Raw genomic sequence first — 15,623 nt, forward strand, 5'->3', positions numbered from 1 at the left:
AATTTCACCTTTCCATCTCCTTCCCCCTTCTCTCCTGGAAATCAGTCGTCATTCTGAATGATCATCAGTCCTCACCTGAAGATTGGCAACAGTGGTTCCCCAGGAGGGAATGGCTGGTTGGGAGGGTGGAGTCTATCACATTGTACCTGTCTTAGGTCCCACCCCTCCTCAAACCTCACCCTCTCCAGGTTCCATCCCTCAAATCTCCAGGAATTTCCCACGTGGAGTGGGCAACCCTATCTCCTTCCCAGCCAATCATCAACCTACCTTTATTTCCCCCTCACTCTCCAGTTTTCCATCTCCCCCCCCACACCTGCAGCCTCTACATAGGAGGAAAAGTAGTCTTTCTCTGCAAGGGGACCAAAGCAGCTTACATCATTCTCCTCTCCCCCATGAGGTAGGTTAGGCTGAAAGTCTGTAACTGGTCCAAAATCACCCACTCAGCTTCTACAGCAAGAACCTGGATCTAGCAGACCCTGTTCTGAAGCACTGACTGCTACGCCTAGGGTAGCCAACCTCCAGGTGGAGCCTGAAGATCACCAGGTATCACAACTGAACTCCAGACAGCAGCCCTCTCTCCCCCAGAGGAAATAACTGCTTTGGAAGGTGGGTTTTATGGCATTCTGTTCAGCTGAGGCCTCTCCCCTCCCCAAAGCCTGGCTTCCATGGACTGTACCAGAAAATCTCCAGGAATCTCCCTACTTGGAGCTGGCAACCCTAGTCAGAACTGGCCACAATGAGTTCCTCACAAAGGCCTGCGAAGGGTTTCCTTCCTTTGTCTGAACCAAACTTGTTTGCTTACTGTGGTGAAACGGGCTCCAGTTTTCAACTCAACTGGATGGGCTGGAGTCTGTATTGATGCTGCCCTGCCCCTTGGGACAGTCCCTCTTTCCCCATACTTTTTGGCCTTGGAGCAGCTGGGAACTGTAGGCCAGCAGATAGGAACCCCCATTCAACCCAGTGAGTGATACCCCTTTAGGCCCCTCTCTGGAACTACAGCTCAATTAAACCTTATGGGGGAACATTTTAAACAGCCAACCACAGATGGCAGCCATCTTACAAACACAGGTAACTGCCATTTTATTACACCTACTAACAGCCACTGAGGGAAGAGTTAGTCCCACACAGGAGGCAAGCAGGAGAAGCATCTTCATCAAGAGAGAAAGCCGTTTGCCAGTAATTCTGACAGGGCACAGTGGCTGACGGGGGAGTGGGCAGGGAAGAGGAGCAGACCCAGCACCCGGCGAATGGCACGTGAGTACTCTTGAGTGGCGGCTGATGGGCCAATGGCTGAGGGAGGGCATGGAATGTTGCCACTCGAAAATAGAATTATTATATAGGAGAGATAAATAATATCCTTTTATTTCTTAAAGCAACAAGGCTCCTCTCTGCTTTGGAATAGCCAGCTCAAGCTAACAAAAAGAAACCTGGCAAAAGATGAACATTTCTGATTTGAAGATCAAGCCATGCATATTAATAGTAGTGCCCAGTTCTGTATAATAACACAATAGAGTTGCATGTGTAGAATCATAGAGTTGGAAGAGACCTCCAGGGTCCTCTAGTCCAACCCCCTGCACAATGCAGGAAAATCACAAATACGTCCCCCCACACATACCTAGTGACCCCTGCTCCATGCACAGAAGATGGCAAAAAACCTCCTGGATCCCTGGCTAAACTGTTAATTTGCTGTTAAATCCCTGTCTATAAGTTTAAAACCTCATCTACCATTCCAGTGTATTTGAAAAAATGTACCTTGCACATGAAAGACCATACCTTGAATAAACCTTTGTTGGTCTTAAAGGTGCTACTGCTTCAGACCAACACGGCCGACTATCTGGATCTGTCTTGCTGAGAAACATAGCGCAGTTGGGATTTATTGTAGGTTAAAAGGATTAAACAATTTTTTTACATAATTTACCCTTAAACCAGAGATTTGACCAAACTCTTGTAAAAGATTTTGTAAATGAAATAAATAGACATCTAATTTTGAAAGATAGAAGGCAACACCATATGCATAAAAGGCAATTTTAAACTCTATGGCATTGTATTCCACTGAGGTCCCTATCTTCTTCAGGTTCCATCCCCAAATCTCCAGGAGCTTCCCAGCCTGGGTCTGGCAACCCTCCCCTCATCCCCTGCCCATGGCTAGGGGGGTCCTGGCAACCCTACAAACCACTGATTCTGACTGTACATCCCATGATCCCCATTTGCACGTCTATAAGGTGATGTTGATGGCAATGGAGAAAAACAACCTTTCTTCTCACTACCATCAGCTGGACTGCATCTGTCTGAGCTTTACTGTGTGGTATTTAAATCTTAGATATGAACCAGTGGAAAGTGAGTCATGTTATGCCTGCTTGATGCTTCGATTGGTCTTTTGCTGACAAGGTTATTCATATTTGGTCTGACTTGATGCCACATTGATTACAGAGTCTGTGCTGGCAATTTCTGAAGTAACCACCTGTCACAATCACTAGGATAATTTCAGGTTGCTCATTCTGACTAAAGCTTGCAGCTTGTTTGTTGCCAATTATGAGTGGTTAATTCTAGTTAGCACCATCTCACAGAATTGCTAGCAAAGAACATGAATGCCTTTTTGGAGGAGGGTGGCTCAAGTGGTTAAGACACTGAACTGCAGGCTGTGGAAGGTCAGTAGTTCAGCAGTTCAAGACCCGGGTGCCACAAGACGGGGTGAGCTCCCGTCTCTAGTTCCAGCTCCTGCCAACCTAGCAGTTCGAAAGCAAGAAATTGCAAGTAGATAAATAGGTACCACTTCGGTGGGAAGGTAACAGCGTTCCGTGCGCCTTGGTGTTTAGTCATGCCGGCCACATGACCACGGAAACGTCTTCGGACAGCGCTGGCTCTTCGGCTTTGAAACGGAGATGAGCACCGCAACCCTAGAGTCGGATTCGACTGGCTTTTGAGCAAGGGAACCTTTACCTTTACTAAATGCAGTCCAGTACTGAAAGAGGGAGTTTGTTGAAAAAACTATGTTTAGATAAGTACAACTTTTCCAATTTTAGGCTTGTTTTTAAAAACTTTCTGTTGGGGCAAGATGTTATGTGGCAGTATAACTACAGGGATTCCAAAATGATTTCTCTTTGCTTGATCCCTTTCAATCTCTATTTGATGGAGATTGCATTGGTAGTCCTGGTCAAGAACGTATGTTACCGATAAATCTGTTAGATCTTTGGATGCAGTTGCTCATGCCATTCCTTTTGACTTCTCAGTTGGAGTAGGGTCAATAGTTTTGGTATTTTTTGGTGAAAAAGGACACTGAGAATAATCAATAGACATGCTAAGTAATTTCCCTAGAGTAGGTTCTATAGGGGACCATGAAGACGGATGCTGTCTCCTCATAGGTAAATATGTGTATTATATGTATACTTGTGACAAATATTGCAAAGCTCTGCGAGTCTCCAATTCTCCTTCAGACAAAAGGAAATTAAACTTTCTATTGCTGCTATGGACTTCATTTCTTGGGGGGAAAGGGGAGCACATAAAATATAAATTATTAATAATTATGATAATATTTATATTAGAGGGTTTGGATTATAATTTTTATGTAAAAGAAAATGGGCATTGATGAATGTAGAATATTATGCAGTCTGATATATAGATATCAATATCCATCATTTTCTAGGCTACAGTTGCTGAGAAGCTGGGTTTTGCCCACTACATGGACGTTATGATGTTGATTACACGTATTGATTACACACCACCAGTATCCTATGAAAAGGTCATTGTGACAGACACCAAATTTAATGATGTTCCAGTTCGCTTGTATATCCCTAAAGGGCAGCCTGACTCTTTGAAAAGAGCAATGATTTACCTTCATGGGGGTGGATGGTGTTTAGGAGGCAAAGGTAAGCAAGAGTACTTAGTTTTACTGGTGTGGGTTGTCATGGAAGAATGCATCAAGTTATTGTACTGTCATAGGTCTTACTATGGAATATGATCTGTAATACAACATGGCATAAAACTGCCCCCATGTTTTTAGCAAAAATATATATATTCAAGAGTCATAATGTGAACTTCTAGTCTGTTCAAATTATAGGAACCAGCAAAAGATATGAGTGAGAGATGGACAAAATTGAATTTTCCATTGGGAAAGTTCTAGTGCTTCTAGAATGGCAGGGATTTGTCAGGTTTCACCTGGAATCAACGGAGTCACTTCTCATAGAAAAGGTTACTTTATTGAAGCCATGGATCACTGAACAGGTCTCTGATTGGAATAACATAATGCAAAAGCCCCAGCAACATAAAGGGAAATCATAATCACTTTTAACCAATGATCATTATTCCCGCCCTGACATCCAGAGCAGTTTTGCGCGCTCATTTCATAAGAAAGCAACGGCCCCTGCTATCAGCAGCTAGCAGTTCACCCAGTTCTTACTAATTAAAACAAAAGCTAAAAACTCCTTATCTCACACCTGTTGCCCTTGAGAAGAAAGCGGTTCCCTAACAAGCATAGTCATTTCATATAGCACGCATGCGCCAGCATTTCTACATAATTAGCAAGCAGTAACACATAGGAACAGTTTGCACAATACATGGGGGGGTCTGGATATAGGGGACTCATATAGACACTGAATGACATTCATTGGCAGCTTGCTGACAGGATTACTGACTCAGGGATTATCCTTGTAAATATAATAGGTCCAGTTTAATCATGAGGATGGCAAGCAAGAACTCCTCACCAACACATTGTTTCCTGCGCCCAGCATCTCCTTTAAACTTGACTCCTACTTGTGTTTCTACATGTGCAACGTTAGCATACCATGCAATGCCAGCCCATACCTTGGATAACAGGCGGACTATCACTACACATGCAGCAGGTAAAAGGTCTCATCTCCAGGTTGATCTCCAGTCTACAGTTGCTCTCCAGTCTACAGACATTCATTTCCCTGGAGGAAATAGAGCTTTCAGAGAGTAGACTGTATGTCATCAAATCACTGAGGAGGTTCTTCCCTTCCCTAAAATTCATCCTCTCCAGGCACCCACCCTAAATCTCCAGGAATCTCCCAAACCCAAATTGACATCCTTTAGTGTACAGCATTGCATGGATAAGTTCTTCTTGCTTTCCATTATCACATTCAAAGCAGGACTTAATTTCGGGACAGAATTAATTTGGTAAAAAACACAAGTTACATGGCTAAACATAAACAGTCTCTTAAACTAGACAATTTTAGAACTAATTACAATTGACTGAACATTCAGTTAAATATTTGGGTATATTTTTAATTAGAAGGGTGATATTTTATTACAATTTCTGCATTCATTAAACAAATACAGGGTGGTGTTTTAGCTTGAGCAGGATTAAATAAGAATCAGAGAAATAATAAATAAATCCCCCAATTGGGGGCTGGGAGATTTACCAGGAGAAAAGTGAAGGCCCAGGTCATGTTGCCGATGTTGCACAGGACGTGAAATCATGCTGTGACACCACTGTGACACTCTGGTATTTGGGCAAAAACTCTGGTATTTGGGCCCCTTTTTAAACTAAAAAAAAATGTGTACCTCCCACTATAGTAGTTGTACTGTTAGTGTCTATTGATTGAGAAAGTACATCATGACAAAACAATAGAAATGATAATGCTTAGTGTGAGCATGGATTCATGGGTCTTGGAATAACTCCATGGCCCCCTAGGGGTGGAACCACTGATTTAAAGCATTGGACGGAATTATAAGTACAGTGAACACAGCAGCATTTGCAGGGCAGAATGTTTACACCTTCCCTTGTGCGGTGTCTTATTGTGCTTCTGAAAAAGAAGCCCCTGGGAATCGGTGGATACTTGGGGGACAGCGTGGGGTTCAACAAAAAGATCTGCAGTGGGAAGGAAGAACTGGTTAAAAAAACCTTCCTTTTCAGGAGAGCAGAACTGTGACTTGCAGGAGTGGACAAAGAATCAGGAGTCAACCAATGTGCTCCCCCCTTTATTCTCTGCACATATTGATAATTTAATATCAGTGTATGGTAGCTACTGTGTAAGTTATTCTTTATGACAATAAAATCATTCAGATGATGACAAAATATCCCTTTCTGCTTAAAAAGATCATTTCCCCAAAGTGTTGTTAAGGTGTAGTTGATGCAAGGGCATAGGGAGAGCACAGTGGGATATTGCATCAATGTTCTCTGTTATATTAGAAGTATAGCATCTTCTTCTGTTACGGTCAATATATGAATGTTTTGCTGTAGTCTGTAAATTAAGCAGTCTGTGCAGAAATCGGATTACATTTAGGAAGCCGTATAAAATTGTGGAATATGTTAAAAAAAAGCCACAGCCAAGAGTAACAGCAAACTCTTTGTTTCTTTTAGAAGAGCAATAAAATGCACTCTGTCCCTTATTTCGTTGTAGGCATGAAAACTTATGACTTTCTGTCAAGATGGACTTCAGAGAAGCTAAACGCTGTCGTCGTATCAGTAGAGTAAGGGAGGATGGTTCAAACTGGAATTCTTTTTTTCTGTTGTGCATTTTTGTTTTTATGGCTGTCGTTAATAATGCTTGCTCATGAATAGGAAAATTAATGAGAAAGGCACAATCCAGGGAATAGAAGAATATGTTAAAGCCAACTAAATTCATTGTGTAAGAGCACCACATTCTACTGCAACCAAATTCAATTTACCCAATTATTTATTTCCTGTCTCTTTCCTAGGCTTAAGGCAGATTTAAAATGAAAATGGTCCTACTACAATTCAACAATAGGTATTAATAGCCAGCCCAAACAGCGCAGAAAGCAGAGATGCTTTGAATCGCTAGGGAAAGGGAGGTGCACGGCTGAGGAGACTGTCCCGTCTCAAGCCTCTTCCGGATGATGCATCGCCTAACCAGACTCAGATAGACTTCAGCCTCATAGGTAAAACTACTCCATTCCCACCAGTCACTTGGGATTATTAACATGATCCGTAACACCATTTTATTGACTTCATTCCCAATTCAGTGCTAAACCTTGGTTTGTCAGGGCAACAACCACCTGGCGCAAGCACAGCCATTTTTCTCATGGCAAACATGCCAAGGGAGGCCTCATTTCGTCTTCATTTCCCCGTGCTTTAGCATTAAGATTCAGATGTTTCTGCCAGGTTCCAGGGAGTACCTTCATGAAGGCCCTCCAGCCTTTTGGTAATGAGAGCCTGGTTTAGGCCATTCCCTTCATCCATGGATACCCCTTGGCGTTTGCCAATTTTCTTCTGCTTTGGACCAAACTCACACTGTCTCTGCTCCCCTAGTCAGGGGGCCTAACCAGTCACCATTTCCCTTTCCAATAGGTTGAAGTAGGCAAAAGCAGCACCATATCCTTATCTGGTGTCGTACTCTAAAGATTCCTGCGTGGTCCCTCAAAGTCTGGCACCTCATTGTCAGGATGGGCAGGCCATGCCTGCTGCTAGGAGACAGAAAAAGCTTGTCCACCCCTTCTAATGCCTCCTCTGGTTTTCTGTGGCACACAAGATACCCAAAAGCCTCTGTACAAATTGCCGAGCTGTTTCCAACCAACAGAACATCATACTCCATTCCTGAAAAAGGGGAAGAGGTAAAAGATTGGAGTGGAGAGCAGACTTTTCCATTAAAAAACAAACAAACAAATGCTGATCATACCTCTTAAGCAAGATCTTGGCTCTAAAAGTCTCATGATGAAGACAGATGCAATATAAAAATAATTTCTTGTGTATTCTTCAGCTGCTCTGCAATCCCACCTTGTACTTGAAGAGACAGACAGGCATGCAAGTGAATAAAATGCTAACACTAATCCTAAACACAGGCTGCGGTCACACACACTAAATAGTCCACTTTTAATCCCCTTCCCAGCTGGATTTTACTGTGTGAACTGGCAAAATCCAATTTGAAAGTGGATTATTTAGTGTGTGTGATCGCAACCACACTGTTTAGGATTTCACTGCAACCTGGTTATCATTACTGCCTTCTCCTACTTGCTGTACATCTTCCTCCTGCTGCCTGACATGAGAGGAGGCTGCACTGCTTCCATGCCTGAGCAGTGCATCAGAAATGGAAGCAGTGCAGTGAGAGTGTTGTTTGCTCTCCTCCCTCCCTGTGCAGCAGTAGCCAGCCGGGGAAACAATGAAGTGGGCGTTACTGTTATTTTTCTCCTGATGAAAGAGGATTGGCAAAGGTGAGTCAATGGGAAGTGGGCTAAACTGATGGCTCTGCCCATGTTGAATTAGCTAGTTTTGTTCACCTGTAAAGCTGAATGGAAGCTGCCCATGAGGCTTTTATGTCTGCCTTAATCCTAGGAGTTATAACACACCCTTGTTCCCTTGCTTTCATCAGGGGAATTGGCTTGCAATGATCTCTAAGGGGTAGCTGTGTTAGTCTGTTGCAGCCAAACCAAACAGAAGTCCGGTGACTCCTTCAAGACTTAACAACATTTATTCTAGCAAACGTTTTTTTGTGAGTTAGAGGTCACTTTATCATTAGGCTGGAATAAATTGAGTCAGTCTTTAAGGTTCCACTGGACTTTTTGTAAGGATTGCATTATCTTGTGAGAATGACATTCAGTTTATATGCCAATAAAGGCTGACTTGACTTGACTTTCATTTAATGGTGAGATTGTTAAAAACTCAAGTTAATCTCACTTCTCCATATGTTTATATAGTAAAGTTCTCAGTTATTTGACACACATTATTAAACTGTGGTGAGTCTTAAAATGGTTTGCAGCTCAGTGAGGGAAAGGGGGCATTTGGGGGGGGGATGTCAAGTCACACCTGACTTAGGGAAAGGGGGCATTTGGGGGGGGGGATGTCAAGTCACACCTGACTTACGGTGACCCCATAGAGTTTTCAAGGCAAGAGACTTTCAGGGATGATTTGCCATTGCCTACCTCCATGTCATGACCCTAGTCTTCCTTGGAGGTCTCCCATCCAAATAGTGGCTTGGGCTGACCCTGCTTAGCTTCTGAGATCTGACAAGATTGGGCTATCCTGGTCAGAGGTGCGCAACATAAGGGACTGTAATAAAATCCATTAAACCAGCCAACTTAGCTGGTGGGGAAAAAACACACAGGTGTAAAATTTCCTGAGATGTTTTGGTTTTCTTTGCATAAGCAGCAAGAGTGCTTGTGGCCGAACGGACCTGCTCTAGACTGCAGGCCCTGTTCCACCCTGCCCTCCAAGGTTTCCCCAACACCTGGAGAGGCTTTTCTTTCTCTCTTGGGTGACCACTGCCACCACCTGACCTTTGTAAGGAATTGCCCACTGGGAGGGTCAGGACTCCCAGCTTCTCTTCCTGGTTCTGAGGCCTTGCCTCTGTGTCTCCCACTGCCCAGCACCTGGTGACAACCAGTGTTCCCTCTAAGCTGAGTTAGTGTGAGCTAGCTCACAGTGTTTTAGCCTCCGGCTCACACATTTTTGTCTTAGCTCAGGAAAGATGGCTCCAGCGCAAACCAATTTATACAGTAGCCAAATTGCTCGCTCACAACTTTAATGGCAGCAGCTCACAAAGCAGAACTTTTGCTCACAAGACTCCACAGCTTAGAGGGAGCATTGGTGACAACGGTGACTGGTTACTGCCTTGTGTGCCTAAGTCAGGTCGGATCAGAGAAGCTTTTCCTGGATATTCTTCCTGGATATTCTTCCTGGAGCCTTTTTAGTCTAAAGTCTTCCAAATCTCTGTCCTCTGCTTGGAGCAAGGGGGGAGGTTGGCCCACCCATTATCTCTCCTGCTAGATCTGTTAGCTGTTGTATGAAGGTGGGCTGAAGTAAGTCTGGAAAGCAACTGACCTGACTTCCCCCTCCCTGCCTGTTCTCTGCCCAGAGAGAAAAACTTTTAAAACCTCCTGGTAAAGGTTTTACTCAGGTCAGACCTCTATCAAAAATTCACTTCTTCACAGTGTTTAATAGGAATGTCTTTTAAAAATTATTCCACAGTTACAGGCTGGCACCTAAGTATCATTTCCCAGTTCAGTTCGAAGACGTGTACGCAGTGGCCAAGTACTTCCTGCAAAACAGTGTTCTTGACCAATACAACGTAGACTCAAGCAGAGTGTGTGTCTCGGGAGACAGTGCAGGAGGGAATCTGGCTGCGGCTGTGGCACAGCAGGTGAGTGGTAGACATTTGAAAGCAGTAACAAAATGAAATGCCAGCATCCACGCAAGGTTAGTCACATGAATCTTGGGATAACTCCTCTTGTGTTTATGTTCAAGAGGATGTGTCAGTTGGGTTGTCAGCTCTGGGCTGGGAAATACCTGGAGATTTTGTGGGTGGAGCCTGAAAAGGGCACGGTTGGGGGGGGGGGACTTTATTGAGGTGTAATACCGAGTCCATCTTTCAAAGCAGCCATTTTCTCTAGGTGAACTGATCTCGGTCACCTGGAGATGAATGGTAATCCCGGGAAACCTCCAGCCACCAACTGCAGGTTGGCAACCCTATCAGGATATGAAGTAAGACTATGAGGAATTTCAGACAGGCGATATCTCCTGGTAGGGAACCGGTTCTCAAATGGGTTCTGATCTGTCATTTCAGACAGAACCCGTTTGAGAATCGGTTCCCTATCAGAATGTATTTGCCATTTCATACACAAAAGCTTCTGTCCCATTTAGGAACCGGGACTGAAGCGTTTTACCTGTCAACTGCTTCCGAATAGTCTTCAGTTCCCTCTCCCAATTCTGTTACACTTTTTTCCCGCCGTTTTTCGCCCGCGCGGGCTTTTTTTTTTTAACGTTGGGTTTATAGCGTTATATCGCTATAACGCTATACCGGAACTTCAAACTCCAATGGGATCGCTATTGCGATCGTTTGGAGTTCCAGTATAGCGTTATATCACTATAATACTATAAATCGAACTTAAAAAAAAAACAATCACCCGCGCGGGAAGAAAACGGCGGGAAAACAAAGCGGTGCAAGTCTGAAATGCCAAACTGCTTCTGATCCGGCTCATTTCCGGTAGGGGCAAGCCATGTGTGAAATGGCAGCCCTGTACCGGTTCACTTCAAAACGGATTATTACCGGCGTGAAACCGGATGAAACTGGGTAATGTGAAATTCCTCTATATCTAACATGAACCATATTAGAATCTAGATCTGTCCAGTGTGTAAAGGGATGGAGATGGGTGGAGGATAAACATTGCTCCCAGGAGAAGGGGGACCAAAGGGCTGGGGTTGCTCTGGGAGGCTAAAGAATCAGGCAGGCAAAACACTACTGGCAGATCAGTTTACCCCTTCAGCTTTGAGTTCTCCCACCTGGACCAGGCTTTGACTTCAGAAACTTTCACTGGAGCAGCCTCTTTCCGGAGAAGGGATTGCCAGATGCCTGCAGCAGTAAAGGCGGAACTAATTATTACCTTTATTACCAGAGCATGGTAATCTGCTTGCTAGCTAAAGAAGGACATGGATGAGAGGCAACTACTGGTGATGAAGACATGCTGGAAGAGAGTGAGGGGGAAATGGAGGGGATTTTTGTGTGAGTAGGAAAGGAGCTGTGGGAATGCCATGAGTGTAGTTTGGCCTAGAACCACCCCAACCCCCATTTCAGTTGTATTAAGAGACTAGTTGCCCTTACCTAAGGATGAGAGAGAGGCACTCTGTGCGTGTTCAAAGAGAATCATTACTACATCTCATGGCAGTGCTGGGACCAGGCACAAGTTAGGTGTGGCGGTTACTATGAGCTTGATACAGAATGCTTGCAAATGGCAAAGAGGAAACTTGCCAAAATGTCATTTATTTTGCTGAAGACTGTTTACTCACCCTGTGATGGCTTCTGTTTCCCTGCATTTTGTTCTGTTTCCCTGCTTTCCGTTTTGTTCCACCTGTTTGATCTTTGTTGCCACCTAGGCGTCCCTGCTATTGACCTCCCCCACCCACCAACACTCTCCTTTTCCCTCCCTTCCCCCTACCAATCCAAGGGCTCTTTCTCCAGTTCCCACTTCTCCCACTACTCCTGCTTTCCCTTTACCCCGTCACCGACAGCTTTCCTTCCCAGATTCCATCACAGTCTCCCCCTCACATCTCCTCCCTATTCCACTTTCCTGTTCTGTGCTCTAGCTCCTCCTCCACCTCCTCTTGAGGGTTGCAAACCATTTTTGGCTGCAATGGGAACCCCAAGTGTCGCCCACAAGTTTTCTTCTTTTCTTTCCTGTGATACCTGTGCTTATTGGGGGGGGGGGCTTTTAAAGTTTTCAGCTTTTTTTTTTTGTGAATCGAGGGATACTCCCTAGTGCATGAACACATTTTTAATACCAAACTATTAAAATTGTAAAATTATATTATTTTACAATCTTTGTAAAATTGATTTTATAGACAATGTAAAATAGCGTAAACACTGGATGTGATCAGCATTTTGTTTCTTTCTTTTTTAAAAATAAAAGCAGTATGCAGTCTTCTGATTTCATTTTTTATTTTTATTGCAATATATTAAAACATGTATTTGGGCTAGCTTTCACATCTGTGTCTTTATTCACTGCATTTTCTATAATTTTACAGCTTCTTCATGACCCTGAAGTCAAAGTTAAACTTAAGATACAAGTGTTAATTTACCCTGCCCTTCAGACCCTTGATATGGATCTGCCATCCTACAGAGATAATGAAAACAAGCCAATCTTGCCTAAGTCTTTAATGGTGAGATTCTGGAGCGAATATTTTACAAATGACACATCTCTAAAGGCAGCAATGGAGACCAACCAACATGTTCCTGTAGAGTGGAGTGGTTTGTTTAAGTTTGTAAACTGGAGTAACTGGCTTCCTGAAGAATTTAAAAAGGGCCACATTTACACCTCCCCATCACATGGAAGTTCCAAGGTTGGAAAGAAATACCCAGGGCTTCTGGATCCCAGAGCAGCACCACTGTTGGCTGACAACACCAAATTGCAGGGTTTACCTCTCACATATGTGATCACGTGTCAACACGATGTCTTGCGAGATGATGGCATTATGTATGTCTCACGACTTAGGGAAGCAGGAGTTCCAGTGGTACACAAACATGTGGAGGATGCTGTTCATGGGGCTCTGACATTTATTATGAGCCCATTCAACTTATCTGTGGGACAGAGGATGGCAAATAATTACATTGAGTGGCTAAATGAGAACCTGTAAAGGAAACCATATCTACAGAAGGCTTTTGGCTCTGATTTGGGTGATTTAGGTTTTATACTGTTTTCCAATAAAAGAAATGACCTTTTCTAGGAATAATGTTGATATCACAATTGTTCGGAAATTATGGAATATTTTGCACCTTCTGTTTGGAAGATTTTAAAAAACGCTTCAACAATGTATGGTTCATTTCCTTTTTTCTAAAAAACAACAACAACAACCCTGAAATCAGAGGAATTATACTTTCCAGTTATTTGGGTGTAAAATTGATGATATATAGTGCTACAGGTCAGATTTTCCCCTTGGCATGTGATTTAGCGTGGCTGTACTAAGTGCCATTTTGAATAGTGGCTTACAGAATGCTGTTCACTGTAACAGACAGCAGCTTTATTTTGTCAAATAACCAGCAATGAAAGTGATCTTAGTATAGCACTTTTCAGGCATTATGCTTTTGGTGCTCCTAACTTGTGCACTGGGGGAGAGAGCTTCTGTAATGGCTTTAGTCCATGCAATCTGAAACATAGATTTTCAAAGGTACGTGTTCTTGTAGACCAATGCTGGAAAATATGTACATTGTCCTCTTCACACAATACAGTGAACAAGTGGATCAAGAGGATCACACATAGCACACTCTCCTGGTAAACAAGGTAAGAGCATGAAAAGTATAATAATGGAAAAGGGCTTAAGTGTGTTCATCTTTTCAAGATGCCCTATCCATGGACTATGCTGCTAACCATTTTGCTGAAAGTCTTGTAGATCAAGGAGAGTCCATCCTTCAGTTCTTCCCCTCTGATCCTTTTTGTGATTCTTACATGCAGCAGCAGCAGCAACAACAAAATACTTTCTTAAGAGGCCTCTTAAAAATATTTTGACCTCTTAACAATGAACTGGGACCAATTCTGCAAAAGCAGAATCTCCCATTTCCCCCAGTTGTACTGCTCAATTTCCCACTATTTGCTGCACGGCTGCATTTTGACCCGCATCTTGCCCCAATTTCCTCTTCAGTACAACCAGGGGAAATGGGAGATCGAGGGCACAACAACTGCTTTTGCAGAATCAGTCTGGGTTTTATTTTTTCCTTTTGTGTGTGTGTGTGCACATGTGTGCCCATGCCTGGAAGTCATAGCTACCTTTGGCAACTCCTACTGGGGCAATGGAAGATGTTCAGAGAAGTAGCTTGATAGCCTGCCTCTGCCTCCTAGCCCTGGTATTCTTTGGAGGTCTCCCATCCAAATACTTGCCAGGGTCAGCCCTGCTTAGCTTCCAAGATCTGATGAGATTAGTCTTGCCTGGGCCAAGTCAGGGCTTCAATGACTAACTGTTTTTTGATGGTATGAACAATGTTGTACCTCTTCAGCTATTACAGTAATTATACTTGGCTGTACTGCAGAATAAAGACAGGAAAGCTTCAGTTTCCTTCAGGTTGTTTTTTGTAACTTTAGGGACCAACTTGCAGCTTTCCCCCTGCACAACATAAAGTGCAGGAATCTAATAGCAGAATGATACTGAACAAGTTTATCTTTTAGTTTTTCATGTTTACTGTTAATAATAGGGAGCATGACTGAGCAGCTGGCTGCATTTCAAGGCTGTTTTGCAGATCATGCAGAAGCAAGCTCAAATTTGCCATAGAACTCTCCCAGATTGTGTTCTTTGAGCTCACCGTGTTCCTTCTCCCTCCTGGGCTCATAACCGACTTGCCAGGAAGGAATGATCCACAGTTTGAGAACAGTAACTTGAGAGAATTATTTAAAAAAAAAAAAAGAAAGCTTGGGCTTAACCTCAGATCTGTGAAAACTGCAAAGACTCAAACATTAACAGTGCCATCCTATTAACTGTGCCATCGTAAGCACAGTGACATCTTTCTAAACCCATTGACATCATTTGACTTAAAAGGGTATGACTTTGCTTAGGAGAGAGAGCATTCCTAAACTAGTCAGAATTTTACACAATCTTATTCAATGAGGCTTATTCCCAGGAAAGTGTTCTTAGGATGGCACTGTAAGAATTTATTGTTTATTTACTTACTTAATTTACACCCCACCTTTCTCCCCAACGGGAACCTGAAGCAGTTTACATGTCAGGTCCCCACAGCAACAACGAAGTACATGCTTGTAGAAAGGTTTTACTTTTATTGAAGCCAAAGGTGCATTGACAGGAACACTGTTAGGAATGACTTGGAGCCATAGAGCATGTCAGGATATAGTAAATTCAAATCAGCAAGACCCAATTGTGGGAGTTCCCGCGTGTGGCATTAGGCCTGAGAACTAACGATACTAATAAGCATAACAGGTAAAACTTCCCACGACTCATCCGAGGGATAACCCAAGCAACCTCTACAGCAGCTCTCCTCCTGTGGCCTTGAAAGATACGTGTTGCTGTGGCAAAGCAATTAAGCGCAAGGAAAGGAATGCGCATGAAAGCTTAAGTAGAAATAAAAACAATTGGTAGCTTGCTGACATTTTCCACTTTTCAATTTTATCCTCATAATAGCCCTATGAGGTGGGTTAGACTGAGATCATGTGACTGGCCCAAGGTCACCCAGCACGTTTTTGTGGCAGAGTGGGTTCAGACTTGGGTCTCCCAGATC

The 15,623-nt window shown here is 43.4% G+C and overlaps 1 protein-coding gene across 1 annotated transcript in view; it reads left to right on the forward strand.

The window, feature by feature from the left end:
* AADAC (arylacetamide deacetylase) overlaps positions 1-13,996 on the forward strand; it is a 29,555-nt gene extending 15,559 nt beyond the window's left edge. Inside the window, exons 2-5 of the mRNA XM_015419619.1 lie at positions 3,644-3,866; positions 6,360-6,429; positions 9,881-10,052; positions 12,431-13,996. Of these exons, the coding sequence (XP_015275105.1) occupies positions 3,644-3,866; positions 6,360-6,429; positions 9,881-10,052; positions 12,431-13,039 (1,074 nt within the window). The 3' untranslated portion in view covers positions 13,040-13,996. The remainder of the gene's footprint in view (positions 1-3,643; positions 3,867-6,359; positions 6,430-9,880; positions 10,053-12,430) is intronic.
* The last annotated feature ends 1,627 nt before the right edge of the window (positions 13,997-15,623 follow it).

This window comes from Gekko japonicus, unplaced genomic scaffold (genome assembly GCF_001447785.1).
Source record: "Gekko japonicus isolate JY-2015 unplaced genomic scaffold, Gekko_japonicus_V1.1 scaffold1161, whole genome shotgun sequence".
In the NCBI taxonomy this organism is placed as follows: domain Eukaryota; kingdom Metazoa; phylum Chordata; class Lepidosauria; order Squamata; family Gekkonidae; genus Gekko; species Gekko japonicus.